At 48.1% G+C, this 13528-nt stretch overlaps 1 protein-coding gene and 1 long non-coding RNA gene across 2 annotated transcripts; one reads left to right on the forward strand and one right to left on the reverse strand.

Moving 5' to 3' along the window:
- Positions 1-393: 393 nt before the first annotated feature.
- Positions 394-4802, reverse strand: zfp64 (zinc finger protein 64 homolog (mouse)). The gene is made up of 6 exons (XM_060047226.1): positions 4573-4802; positions 4052-4213; positions 3750-3896; positions 3496-3558; positions 3153-3404; positions 394-3052 (listed from the first exon to the last, which is right to left on the reverse strand). The coding sequence occupies exons 1-6, from the start codon at positions 4592-4594 to the stop codon at positions 1590-1592; spliced, it is 2109 nt and encodes a 702-aa protein (XP_059903209.1). The 5' UTR covers positions 4595-4802; the 3' UTR covers positions 394-1589.
- Positions 4803-4834: 32 nt separating this feature from the next.
- Positions 4835-10141, forward strand: LOC132454065 (uncharacterized). The gene is made up of 3 exons (XR_009524862.1): positions 4835-4939; positions 5363-5422; positions 9922-10141. It is a non-coding gene; the product is annotated as an uncharacterized LOC132454065 (long non-coding RNA).
- Positions 10142-13528: the final 3387 nt, after the last annotated feature.

The following is a 13528-nucleotide window of genomic DNA, read 5'->3' on the forward strand; positions in this document are numbered from 1 at the left end:
CTGTAAACGTATTAGTATTACATTGTGTTTCTAGGTTAAATATGAAATATCTTTTGGGCGATCAGAAAACTCTCTTACCCAATCAGATCGGTCGAGAAACAAACTCAGAACAGTAAATTTTTGAAATGGTGTGCGTGTTTACATAGTTTACTCCATTAAGGCTTTTGAACTCTGGCCTAAATCGAGAGAAAATATTTTAACATTCAACATTTCTTTATGTCTGAAACTATGTGACTATATCAAAACAAATGTTCTACCTTACTTTGCACTACAGTACTCACCCTATTTTATGCAGGCAATGCATATTATAGTTCTCTTTTAGCAATCATAATAGTTGCTTTGGTTAATTTAACTGACGTTCTGGGTCTGCAACCTAGCAAAGAATAAGAAATATTGTTATTATAATTTATTTATTGTATTCGTCCAAGAGGTTGGAAAAATATCATATTTCACATTTAAATGTCAAATGGCTTAAAAAATGACAATATACAAGGCGAACAACATTGTTTGATATTCTGTAAAAAAAAAGTTCACCCACATGAATAACCATATTGAATATATGGCTAGCACTGAATAACTTAAGTTATTTGTTCTTAAGCACAATGATATTCTGACAACAAGACCAAGCTGTATCATCTGTATTCCCAATGCATTCATCTTTAACTCCAACGCCTTGTTCACACTACATGAGTCCGTCGGCGGATGGCCGAGGGCGTGTCTGACGTATAGGGGACTAGTCTTTGTAGACGCATACTGCAGCCAATTAAATCGCCTACCACTACAAAGCCGATGTGTGAATATTAATACAAAAGAGTACACAAACAACCCTATTATTTCACATTTCTTTAAAAATATATATAACGGCCAGATTTTTCCTGCTTCTTCCTGCTTGTTATTGCAAAATGGATCCCGGAAACGTGTGAAGTGTATTTGCATAACCGTGATCTGATTGGCTGCCGGATCCGGCGCTGCCTGAAAAGTTGAACGTTTCTCAACTTTTTGACGCAGGCCACAGAGCCGAATGGACGGACGGACCCACAATGCATTTCACGAGGGCCCCATGCAAAAGCAATGAGATCCGTCGATGGACGGAGGTAGTGTGAACAAGGCCTAACACCCCTTGCCCACTGCATCCGTCCGTTGACGGATCTCATTGCCTTTGCATGGGGCGATCCCGAAATGCATTATGGGTCCGTCCGTTCCGTCGGCTTCGTCTCTTGCGTTCAGAAGTTGAGAAAATTGTAACTTTTCAGGCTGCAACGGATCCTTCAGCCAATCAGATCCTGGCTCCGTCTGCAAACACCACTCCCCCATCCGTCAGACACGCCTTCTGTCGTCCGTTGACGGACAGATGCAGTGGGCAAGCTGTGAAGAACCTATGCCCTGCTCCACACCACACACGGCTCGTGACCTCATGCCATGGATTAGAGCTCATCCATGAAAAGTGTCTAATCCCGGCCTATTTAGCATCGAGAAGCATAGAATCAAATCTACCCATTCTCTGTGACGCAGCAATACAATCTATATAGCTTTAGGACAGCAATCTCTCGGGCTTTCATTGCCAGCTCAGGTCCTCACCTGATCCAGAGTCATTGGGACATTCCCTCTATATGTGCTTCTGAGTCTGTGTAGAGCGTGCTGGTGGGGAGCTGGTCCAAGGGGCCTCTGTGGGGCTGGCTGGACACGATGAGCGGCAGGCTGTGGAGGACCACGCCCTGACCGCCCAGGTGGATGCTAGGCACCAGCAGTCCCCCCCCTCCGGCCACGCACGCCAAGGCGCTGTTGCCCACGCACGCCACCGCCCTCGCGGCCGCCGCCTCCTCCTCCATCGGAGCGCCGGCCGCGGGGGACGCCGTCGTCGCGCCGATGCCTTCCGTCACCACGGTGACCTCGGTGCCCCCCTCCTGGATGAGCGCGCTGAGGCTCTCGATGTCCGAGCAGGTCGCCAAGAAGGTCTGTGTGGCGTTGGCGCCGGGACCCTGCGCCACGCCGCCGCCGCCGCCGCCGGTCTGCAGCAGCGCCTGGTGCAGCACGTGGCCCCCGGCTTCCCCCGGGCCCAGCTGGGTCAGGAGGACCGTCCCCCCGCCCCCGTAGTGAGAGGAGGCGGGCCCGCCGAGGGTCGACGGCTGCACGGGGGTTAGCAGGTTGACCTGCTGGATCATGGAGTTCACCGCCATGTCCTGTCCGTCGGGGCCCAGCAGCAGCATGTTGGCCTTGGCCTGGTGGTGACCGTCCGCCGCCACCGCCTGCATCAGGGCGTCCTCCGGGCCCAGGGGGTGGGACACGATGATCTTCAGCTGGGCGCTGCCGTACTGACCCAGCGGCTCGGAGGGCAGCGGGAGCTGGAGGCGGGCGTCGCCCTGCTCCGGGCCGACGGCCCCGCCGCCGGGCTGACAGGAGAGGTGCAGCTGCAGTGCATTGTGGGTCCCTCGGTGCTGCTTCCTGTGACTGCGCAGGGAGTCTTCCCGGACGAAAGAGGCGTTGCATACGTCGCAGCGGAAGGCCCGCGCCGCGTCCAGTTTGGCGCGGTAGCGCGAGCTGGCCGGCCTGGGGACGTCCCAGTCCACGCTCTTCGCTCCCGCGGTGCCGGATTTGCCGCCAACACTGCACCCTTTGCCGGGCTTATCCGAGTGGCACTTCTTCTTGTGGATGACCAGGTTACTGCGCTGCTTGGACGCAAAGCTGCAAAAGTCACATTTGAAGGGTCGCTCCTCGGAGTGAACTCTCTCGTGGACCTTGAGCGCCCCCTTGCTGGAGCACGAGTAAGTGCACTTGGAACACTTAACGGGCTGGAGGGGCAGGTGCTCCCGGGAGTGCTGCCGCAGGGCCGTCTTGTTGGCACACTGGAAGTCACAGTGTGGGCATTGGAAGGAGTTCTGGGAGCCGTGCTTGATCTGGATGTGCGACTTCAGGTTGCCCTTCATCGCACAGCGGTATTCACAAAAGTCACACTTGTAGGGCTTCTCGCCCGAGTGAACGCGAACGTGCCTTTTCAGGTCTGAGTTGATCTTGAACTTGGCGTCGCACTGTTGGCACTGGAAAGGCGCGTCCCCTGGTGAAAACGACAAAACAATGCATACCGTTAGGTCCCATCTTGGCAAAAGGTACTACAGAACTATGCCCGGGCCAAGGACAGGTAGTCGACGACACACCAGTGTGGGAGCGGAGGTGGACCGTGAGCTGGCTGGAGTTGCGGCTGGCGTAGGGGCAGATCTGGCACTTGAAGGGCCGCTCGTCGTAGTGGATGCGGAGGTGCTTCTTCAGACTGCTGCTGTCGGCCGCCGCGTACGGACAGTGTTTGCACTTGTGCGGCTTCTCCCCCGTGTGCGAGCGGCTGTGCATGTTGAGTTTGTCGCGCCGGCTGAAGCGCTTGTGGCACAGCTCACACTCAAACGGCTTCTCGCCTTGAGGAACACAAACAACACCACATGACGTTTTACACCATATGACTTCTATAAAAACACTCTGGAGATATTCAGGATAGGGTGAGCGTACCTGTATGTGTTTTGAGATGGCGCTCCATGTCCTTTTGGCCATACTGGGTCTTAAAGGTGCAACCTACAGATGTGGAGAAATGTAGTTTTTACGAGGTGTGTGAAGTCTCAGACCTGTGTGGGATTGGAATTTAAAACAGTTCGCTCACAAAATGAAACACTCAAAGGTTGGATTCGACTGGCAGGTACTGCAGTTCTCCCAGCAGCAGAACGGAAAGAATGTGTTAGGAGTCGTTAAGGACAAGAGGCACCGACCTGAGAAACAGCAGCTGTGTCTCTTTGAAGTCAGCGCAGGTTTTAGTTTTTTGGAAGGGTTTTTTTGTGCTTTGGACAGGATCTTTTTGACACCCCTCATAACACACGTCTGGTAGGTTTCCTCGTAAACAAACTCTGCGCTGGAATCTGAAGAGTAAAAAAAAGACCAGGAGGATTGTTACCTAGCCTACATCCACTGCCAACAAAGGGAATATGAAAACAGAACTCTGCTGGGTATCCGTTTGATTTAATTCAAATTCAGTTAACAAGGAGGTGGGCAGCAGAATGATCACTTGGTTTACCTGTGATTGCAGGAGTTGCAGTAGAGGTAGATATGTCAGAGGTTTGTAGCGAACAGCCATTTTGCTTGTGGGCGAGGAATACTTCAAAGTTATTGTACTGCTGCTTGCAGAAGCCACAGATATGGATGTCTGGACTAACCTCCACCATAACAGAATGTCCCACTGCGTGTTCAGACGGGAGGGAGTAAGTGACAAAGCAGGAGAAACAGTTACCCTGTATGTTTACAATGAACGGAGGGTGAAGCACGATAACAGTAATACTGTTTTATTCGACGGGTGAGAGTGAGAAACAGGAGATCACAGTAATACTATATGATCAGACGGTAGTTATTGAGAAGCAGAAGAACAGGACGAGTTACATCAATACAATCTCTATTAATGGATGAAGACTGAATTGGACAAGGCTTTCAACGGTTGGAGATTTAAGAGTGGACAACAAACAGGAGATTGACGCATACTAGTAGCCTGTCAATGATTTAAGTTTATAACAACTGTGTAAATATTATGAACATGTGTTTTACCTTCGGTGTTGTATGATGTCATCGTTAGTTTTGGTGCTCATGTTCTGTCCTCAGACGGTTCTTTCATATCCTTCATAACGAGGTTCATTCAGCATAACACGCCTGTGTGGATACATGTCGGGGATTGTTTACAAGCACTTGTGATGGCACAAGTTTGTTTATCGATCACTCTCTTCCTTTAGCAACATAGATCGCACCGACGTTACGACATTGTCGACGTAGTTTGCGGCAGTGCCGTCTTCTGCAACCAGAGGTGATTTTTCGACAAGAGATCAGCCAATGAGCGGGCCTCATATGTTTTCTAAAGGGAGTCACTACAGCACCTTGTGGTCCATCACCGATATATATCTACCCAAAACGGTTTCAGGTAACACACATTTGCTTTCAAAAAGTGTAATAGATCTGTGACGAAGCTTTCTTTGTTCTACTTAGTTCTGCTTCTTCATTACTTGTCTCACGTTCGTATTGACCGTTAGCGCCACATACTGCTCAGATGTGGAAACACAGCCTAAATGACAGCAATATAGCCTTTAACAATTATCCTAACCTTGCGCTTTTTAAATCCTACATACAAATGTCATTGTTTCCAAATTCCTTGGATTTTTTTGACTACTTATATTTACTTATACTAAAACAACAACTACTACTACTTCTGGAGAAGCCTTTAGAAATGTGTTGCTTCAAATCATAAAAAACATAAGAGATGACATCCACCTCCATTAATGGCATGCCTTAACTGCTTCACTGCCACTATAAACAGTTATTGTCTTACTTGATCTCTCCTCTGTAGCCGTCTGCAGTCTGGCTGCATCCCTGCTGAGGCAGCGTATCCAAGGAAGACAGTCAGGAGGTATTGTGTGCATTCACCCACATGTCATACAGTGCATTTTAATGGCCCATACAAAGCTGGTTCTAGTGTTTGAGGTGTCCCTTTCCCTTTTCTATACAAATATTGATGGCACATTTGGGGATTTGTGCGGAGAATAATTGATCGGGTGTCAAAAAAGGGAACATTTCACAAGTGGCGTGTTCAAATTTGATAGCGGCAGTGGTGGAGTGGAGGACGAGATAAAATAATGACTTCTCCTTGACTGAAGAGCAAATCACGTTCACACATCCACATTCCTAGCGGATCCCCTACAGTTAAATGTAGGCTACATCAAAAGACCACGTTTACGCTCAGCAGACAAATGGCTCAGAGATGGGCTAATTATACTGAGACCTCTCATCCCCCGAGCGGCATTGGGCCGGCCGCTTCTCAGGACCTCCTTTCCGTCTCCTGTTATACAACCAGGCAGAGTATGATAGCACGTCTGCCCCTGTAACACACACACACACACACACACACACACACACACATACACACACACACACACACACACACACACACACACACACACACACACACACACACACACACACATCTTCAATCCGAGACGCTTTTGTGTCCTCATACATGTTTCTATTGTAACTTGATTTACATTTATTCAATTCTTGTTTTTATATTATTTCAGATCATTCTCCATCAGCACTTCTGACGCATACGCCGCCTTTAGCCTGACATTATTGACCCATAATCAAATGCTGGGTATCCTGGTGGGTCCATTTGGAGAACCACACATACACACCTCATTCCCATGTCAATTCACCAAGACACGCAAGTATTTACTGAGCATGCAATGACGTCCCTCGTTCCCCCCTGTGAGACAAGGGCAACAATGGGAAGGTTGGTTTGGGGAGGGAGGTGGGGGTTGCTCTGTCACATTATTTCCCCCTACAGAGGCCCGCCAGCTGCTAACAGTTGCTTAATGGCTACGAGCTGTCACAAGACATCACGGCCTGCCGCCACACAGGAGCGGCAGATGCTGTAATTGCGCGATGACTATAGGTTAGCGGAGCAGTTGCATAGAATCGCCACCTGGGGGCGCACATGGAACACCGTGTACTCGGAAAACGAAAGGCAATTCGTTGTTTCTTCTGATAAGATGAGACTTTTTTGGAGAGGGATATGTGGGATTGGGGTATGGGGGGTTATGATTTAGACTTTATTAGAAATACACCCGAAAAAGTGTTTGTGTATTTTTATGATTTAGCTGTGTGTTCTTTGCACTGAGGTGTGACTGTCATAAAGCACGGAAGCGACCTAAAATCCTATTTAGACCTACATTATTTACAAGTCTTTGCCACCTCAGGGCGCCCTGTGTTTTGTCAGGCTGTGGAGAGTTTGAGTATTTTCGGTCATTATTAATTGATTTCATTTTTCTCTTCTTGTGATTCAGGAGTAACTCATTTATCATCAAGAGGTAGTCAATGTTTTGTGAGGTCAAAGTAAGGCCACAAGTAGTCCATGGAGCAGCCTGCTCTTTTGAGTGTGAATGATACATTTGAGCAAAAAAGAACAAAACTCAGCCCCCCTAAAGTAGGAAAACAATAATCTAACAGTCCTTTGTAGAAGAAAATATGTAAGGTGTAACGTCATGTCAAATGGTACCCAAGGTTTTCTGTTGTATAGCTGCCCGCCATAGCATCAGCCATCACAGATAATGATGTCTCGAAGTCCATCTTTATTTTCTGACACACATACACACACTCAGCAGAGACATATACCAACTCGTGCAAACATACAAAAGGAGCACATTGCCACACAAACCAGCCGTGTGTTCTTTGTATCTGCCAGCTGATGCAGAGCAGATGAGCAGCTAGAAGACAGACCAAAGTGGGTCTGGTGGGGGACACGTTACTTTCTAGATGAACTCTACCAGTAATCTCCAATAAAACTCAAAAAATGAATCCTACTTGATGGATCTAAATAAAGTTGATATATGGGGAGAAGTCCTGTTCCGTTGTGAACTCATTATTAGTGAAAGGAGGAACAGGACGTAGTGGGTGCGCTTTAGAGGAAGCTATTGTGGTGAGTTGAAGCGGGTGAATGTTAATGTGAACAATGAGAGTAGCGTGTGTGTGTGTGTGTGTGTGTGTGTGTGTGTGTGTGTGTGTGTGTGTGTGTGTGTGTGTGTGTGTGTGTGTGTGTGTGTGTGTGTGTGTGTGTGTGTGTTAAATGCATGTCGGTGGCCTTGTGTTTTGGCCTACTGTCAGTAGGGGGTGTCCACAATCAGGCCAGGGAGGAACAGAACGGCTGAGCTTGTTTGAGGCAAACTACAAGGCAGTGTTCCAGTTTGTAGCAGCTGACATTTTGGAACCAGTGGCTCAGCAAAATGGGGAAGCAGCAGAGATGTCTCAAAGCCAGCAAATCGTTTGATCCCAAGACAAATGCATTTTATCCCTCTCCCTTTCTCTCTCTCTGTTATCTCTGTAGAAAGTCCTAAGTCCACTTTTTAAAAAACTGACCATTAACATTTTTTTTTATGGCTCAGCAGCTAAGCATAGCCTTAAAAATTATACTTTGAAATAAAAGCTTTTTCAACTAGCATATATGAATAAATATGCAGTAAACACACTTTTATAATTGTATCTATGTGTTTGTGTATTTGTGTGTGTGTGTGTTGTAGGAATGTGTATATACTGTATGTGGGTTTGCCTGCTTGTGTTGCCAATGACATCTTTTTAGAAGTTAGATAACAATATGGCGGCCCACATCATGCCCTCACACACACACACACACACACACACACACACACACACACACACACACACACACACACACACACACACACACACACACACACACACACACACACACACACACACACACACACACGCAGACACGCATGCAGACAAACAGACACACACACAAACATGGGGCCATATATGAGCACACACAGGCACGCGCGCGTGTCAGAGCAGCAGCGTGGTCACAGAGGGAGCAGGGCTCATAATTGGACGAAGGTGTCTGTAGATAATGAAGGCAGGCCTCACACCTGCCAAACCGTGGGGATTTCACTTGACTGGCCACTTAAATCTTCCCCCCCCCCCCCCACGCCGTGGCTCTGCAGGCCAAGAGAGTGAGTCAGGAACTAATGGAAGACAAAAAAAAGAGCCACGCACTACAGGGAGGATCCCTGTCAGCATGAAACATATTGTAGACCCCCCCGCCCTATCCTCTACTCTACCCAGGCTAACTCTGCACCCCCCCTGTTCTCCACCCGCAACCCCACCCAGCCCGCCGGTGGCTCGCCGGCCCCCGCTCCGTACGAGCCACCCACCCTCACTTCACTCCACTTCGCTTCCCTGTAAATCCTCTCGTGTCAACGGTTTTCATAAGGAAAACTGGGTGGGGGAAGGGGAAGGGGAAGGGGAAGGGGAAGGGGGGGGGGGGGAATGCTGCACCAGCTATTTTGTTTCAAACTCTCAAAACACTCACTCCACCCCAAGCCGTCGCCCCTCTACCCCCCCCCCCCCCCCATCCAGTTGTCTTTGGTGACAAGTGGGTTGTGTGTGTGTGTGTGCGGAGACGCAGCGTGCCAGCTTTTAGTGGGGTGTCATCCGCACGGTGAAAGGAAAATCTGATAGATGCTACAACTGGGAAATCCTCTCGCTCCTACACATAAAGTTTACACTGACAGTCATCAGTGAAGTTGTGACACTGCTCAAGTAGTAGAAAAGCTACACCAATTAGGGGTTTAGTATACCTTTGCAGAATCTTATGGGGAAAACCAGGGAGGAATAATGAGCAGTAGGCCTACATTCAGTCTCTGTGTGCTTGTGTGTGTGTTTTTTTTCTTTCATGAGATATCTGGAACTTTTTTTTATTTTTTCTTCAGGGTTTATACCCGGAATAATTGATAAGGTGTGGCCGGTTATTAAGTCATTGCAGATTTTTTTTTAAATGTTTGCTTATCCACTACATTCTTTCCTTCCTTTCTTCCTGAGGTCGGCTAGCAGGTTAGCCGAATCCACAGAACGGCTTGCATTAAAAAATCGATTGTGTATGCGTTGTTTAAATATATACAGGCCTACATATATGTAACGAATACAGAAGATGCATAAATATTGGCTAACGATACTTCCGGAACCTAACCAACTCTAACACGGGCCAACACCAGTCTTGTCCAGTTGTCGTTGAAGCAGGTTTACCTGCTGTATGCCCATACTGATAAAAAGTAAAAGAAATGGGGCAGCAGCAACAATCCGCAACTAGATGTGATCTATATCTTAACCATATACAGAACTAAGACAGACACAGCTGAGACATGTCTTCTGTGCAGCCATCAACAGCTGCACAGTGCATGGAAAGTGCATTAAAAGCCATCCCTTCCCCATCCCATCTCATCCGAGGCCTACTCATTAAAGGCATCCAAAAACAGGGCAAAAAAGTGACCAGATGTTAGGCATACATGAAATTTGTTTTTCCAAGGTCCGTGATCAGATGGCTTATCTGCCCTCTAACAGGCGCGACCAGGAGAAGTCAGGACTATCAGGAGCCCCCCAGGTGATAAGGGATCACAGCTCTGCCTTTCTTCCGGCCCCAGTTCAAGTCTCTCCCTGCGTTCTGCAGAAGGTAGTTATCTCGTCTCCATCGTCTAGCGTGATAGATTATGGATAGCGAAACAGCCCTGGGCGTCCGTTTCGGCACGGCTAGCTTTTTGTAATAGTACCCCCTAGATCTCGTTCAGACCCCTCCGACCCCCCCCCCCCCCACCCCACCTCCCATCATTTACATGCCGAACCCACCCAAGACGGACACTTTAAGCAGTTAGCCGACTGCACTAACGCAGATCCTCTTTCTAAATGGCAACGATAAGCAATGCTGAAATGTCCCTGAGATGAAATATCAAACTTATCAAGATGAAACCATGCAATAATACAAGAATTATCCATCACCATCCATCATGCGCTTTTTTCCTGCGTCCGGAAACAGATTACATGGATCTTAATTGAAATATTATTTTACCTTTTTATTTGAATTATTTATGGGAGTTTGCTGACTAGATTCATACCTCATAGAAAACACGAACACATATTATATGATGCAAGAAATATGTGTGTGTGTGTATGTGTATTTGTAAGCACTCTCATATATTATTTAAAGAGGAGATTTAGAAGCTTCTTATATTGCCATATGAAGAGTATCAAAGGGTCCGCCTTTGATACAATTTACTGAAATTCACGGCTTGAGCGGAGCTGTCCATTGGCCCACCACTGCTAATGAGATTGGGGTGGCGGTGGAGGGGGTGGGGGGGTAAAATTGAGAATGGTGGGCTGGCTGTCATCGGCTAGGTGATGGTTTTAAGAGCGAGCAGTGATACTTCATTAATTAACCTTCACATTCTATGTAGATCCGCTCGTCAAGATGCAGTTAATTAAAGAAAGGTCATTCCAAGGGCTGCCGTGCAAGCGACATTATTACAATGGAGGGATGGCACTGCTTTGAGCGAGATAACACCGGGGAGGGTGGAGGTGGTTGATGTGGTGGTGGAGGTGGTGCTGCTGCTGCTGGTGGTGGTGGTGGGTGGAGCGGGAGAGAGATCAGGCAGTCACTGCTAAAATGGCGGAAGACGTGCCTAAGCCATGGCTCTGGACTTCCTGCGATGGCACTTTAGCTCACACCACATATAGAAAAATAGTGGGTTTGTTGTTTTTGTTATAGGAAGAAGGGGTCAAAAAGCTCTAATGGAGAGAAAGCCTCAGTAAAATATTAATTACAGTCAATGGACAGCATCTATCTTTCAGCATCTATGTATTGTTATCTTGACACAGTTGTTGGCCTTGACAATTTGGAGCCTATTACCTGACTCCACTTGGGTTGACCTCGCTGGGGTCCAGCGAGGAGCCTCAGCAGGGTATGAAATAGTGATGGCTCATCTCTTAGTGGAATCCACTTCCATGCACTCACTTATTTAAAAAACATTTTCTCCCCATATGCACCTTTTGACGGTTTCTCTCCAAGACAATGGCGATAAAATGCAGGTATTAAAATGCACACAGCGATATTTTACACTGAAGGTATTTCCTTGTTAGGGCTTTTATTAGGGGGAAGGTCCGGTCTCTCATAATGATATTACATTGGGAGCCTGAGTGATTTGGTAACTACAGTCACAACACAGTGAGAGTTACTCACTTTAAAAAAGGGAAAAAGGTGATCTTTGTCTGTGCCCGTGCGTGAGAGAGCAGAGGCCACCCTGTAGCGCGCTCTTGTTTAGTTTCAGCTTTTCAAAATGTTGCAATGCTGCGGAATTGAGGAGAGACCAGGGCGCCTCCCCTGTGTGCCTTCAGCCCTTCAGCGCACACCTAAGTGTCTTTTAGCCATGCTTCCAAAGGCACAGGGACAGAGGAGAGAAGTGTGGTGTGGCTGCATGCAGGCATTCATCTGTGTGTGTGTGTGTGTGTGTGTGCGTGTGTGTGTGCGTGTGTGTGTGCGTGTGCGTGTTTGAGAGAGTAAATGTTTGTGTGTGTGCATGTGTGTAAACGGATGTGTGGTTTCGTGAGTGTGTAAATGTTTGTGTGTGTTACTGTCTGTCTGTGCAAATATGTGTCTGTGTGTGTGTGTTGGTGTATGTCTGTGCGTGTCACAGTAAATGTATGTGCATGTGTGTGTGCGTGCGTGCGCGCGTCTGTGTACATATGTGTGTGTGTGTGTGTGGGCGTATTCACGTGTGTATTTGTGTGTGTGTGTTTGTGGGCCTGTGCCAACATGTACCAATGGGTGCACACATGTACGTGTGTGCACGCACCTATGTCTATACACGTACGTGCGTCTGTAAATGTATGTGTGTGTGGCCGTGCTGGGCCCCCTCCCGCCCCCATACAGTAACTGCTGACCCCGGACCAGGCCATTATAGGAGGACGAGGCTGGCTCCCCTGGCAGCAGCCAGCCTCTCCGGTCGCTCGGTGGAGAGACATTACCGCCGGCCTCTGCAATAATTTATCCTCAGAGCGCGGCGAGCCGTCGTGTAGCCCCCTGACAGAGAGCTGCAGTACTTTATCAGCCCGCCTGTAAATCAAGCTGTGTGTGTGTGTGGGTGTGGACGGCAACATTGTTTGATCTCTTTCAGACACTCTAATAATCTGCTCCCATCTGATTGATACCTTCACACAACAAAGCACATTACACCGGCCAACCACAGCGGCCATCACTGTGTGTGTGTTGGTGCGTGTATGTGTGTGTGTGTGTGTGTGTGTGTGTGTTTAAATGTGTGGGATGTTCTGACTGTGTTTGTCCGTGTCTAACTGAGTGCCTGTGTGTGTGTGTGTCGTGTGTCTAACTGTGTGTGTGTTTGTGTGTGTCTAATTGAGTGTGTGTGTGCGTGTGTGTGTGTGCGGGCGCATGCAGTTGTGTGATGCGTGTGTGTCCTTTGGCCATCTTTGTTATTGGGGGTGGTGTGGGAGGAGGGGAGAGGAGGAAAGGGAGATAGAGAGAGATGGGTCTGCTGCAGAGACACAGTGTCATTTGGAGTCTCTAAACCAACGGCGGGCTAAAGGGTTCACAAAGCGATCATTGGTGCTGGGCGGGCGGGGGGGGGGGGGGGGGGGGGGGGGGGGGGGGGGAGATGAAGAAGAGAGGGCAGTGGACCGTAGCCCCCGGAGTAGTCGACGAGGCAGAGGAGGGTTACTCAGGCAGCTCTTGTTTTGTTAAACAGACAAGGCAGAGGCAAAGGTGACGTGTGACATACCCACCACATGCAACCTGAACACGGGTCACTGTTTACGTCGGGGAATATTATCCATTAAAGTCGACGCAAAATGATCTTTGGGTATATTTGTTATTTTATTACCAGGTCAGCTCATTTCTACAGACCGATTATTCACCTGTAATAAAAAAAATGTAGGCTAGGACCTTACAATGGAAACACGGATTTGGTACTTTACATTATAATCTCGTCGACGTAGCTGAAAACAATGTTTGGAGGCCGTTAACTCATCTACGCCTGAACAATGAAATCGTAACATGTTTGCCGCTTAATAAGAAGCCTTTGATGGGCTTATCTCGGCTCTAGTTCTACAATGCTACTGCCGGACTTCTGTAAGGATGGCACTGAGCCTCGGCAGGGAAACCAGA

Source organism: Gadus macrocephalus, chromosome 1 (assembly GCF_031168955.1).
Source record: "Gadus macrocephalus chromosome 1, ASM3116895v1".
Lineage (NCBI taxonomy): Eukaryota > Metazoa > Chordata > Actinopteri > Gadiformes > Gadidae > Gadus > Gadus macrocephalus.

What these genes read in the sequence shown, in the direction of transcription:
- zfp64 (XM_060047226.1), bottom strand. Translation starts at nt 4,594, where the DNA reads ATGACATCATACAACACCGAAG. An exon ending in ACACAGCTGCTGTTTCTCAG is followed by an intron (nt 3,559 to 3,749) that starts GTCGGTGCCTCT and finishes CCACATCTGTAG; the next exon opens with GTTGCACCTTTAAGACCCAG. An exon ending in CCATCTCAAAACACATACAG is followed by an intron (nt 3,405 to 3,495) that starts GTACGCTCACCC and finishes GTGTTCCTCAAG; the next exon opens with GCGAGAAGCCGTTTGAGTGT.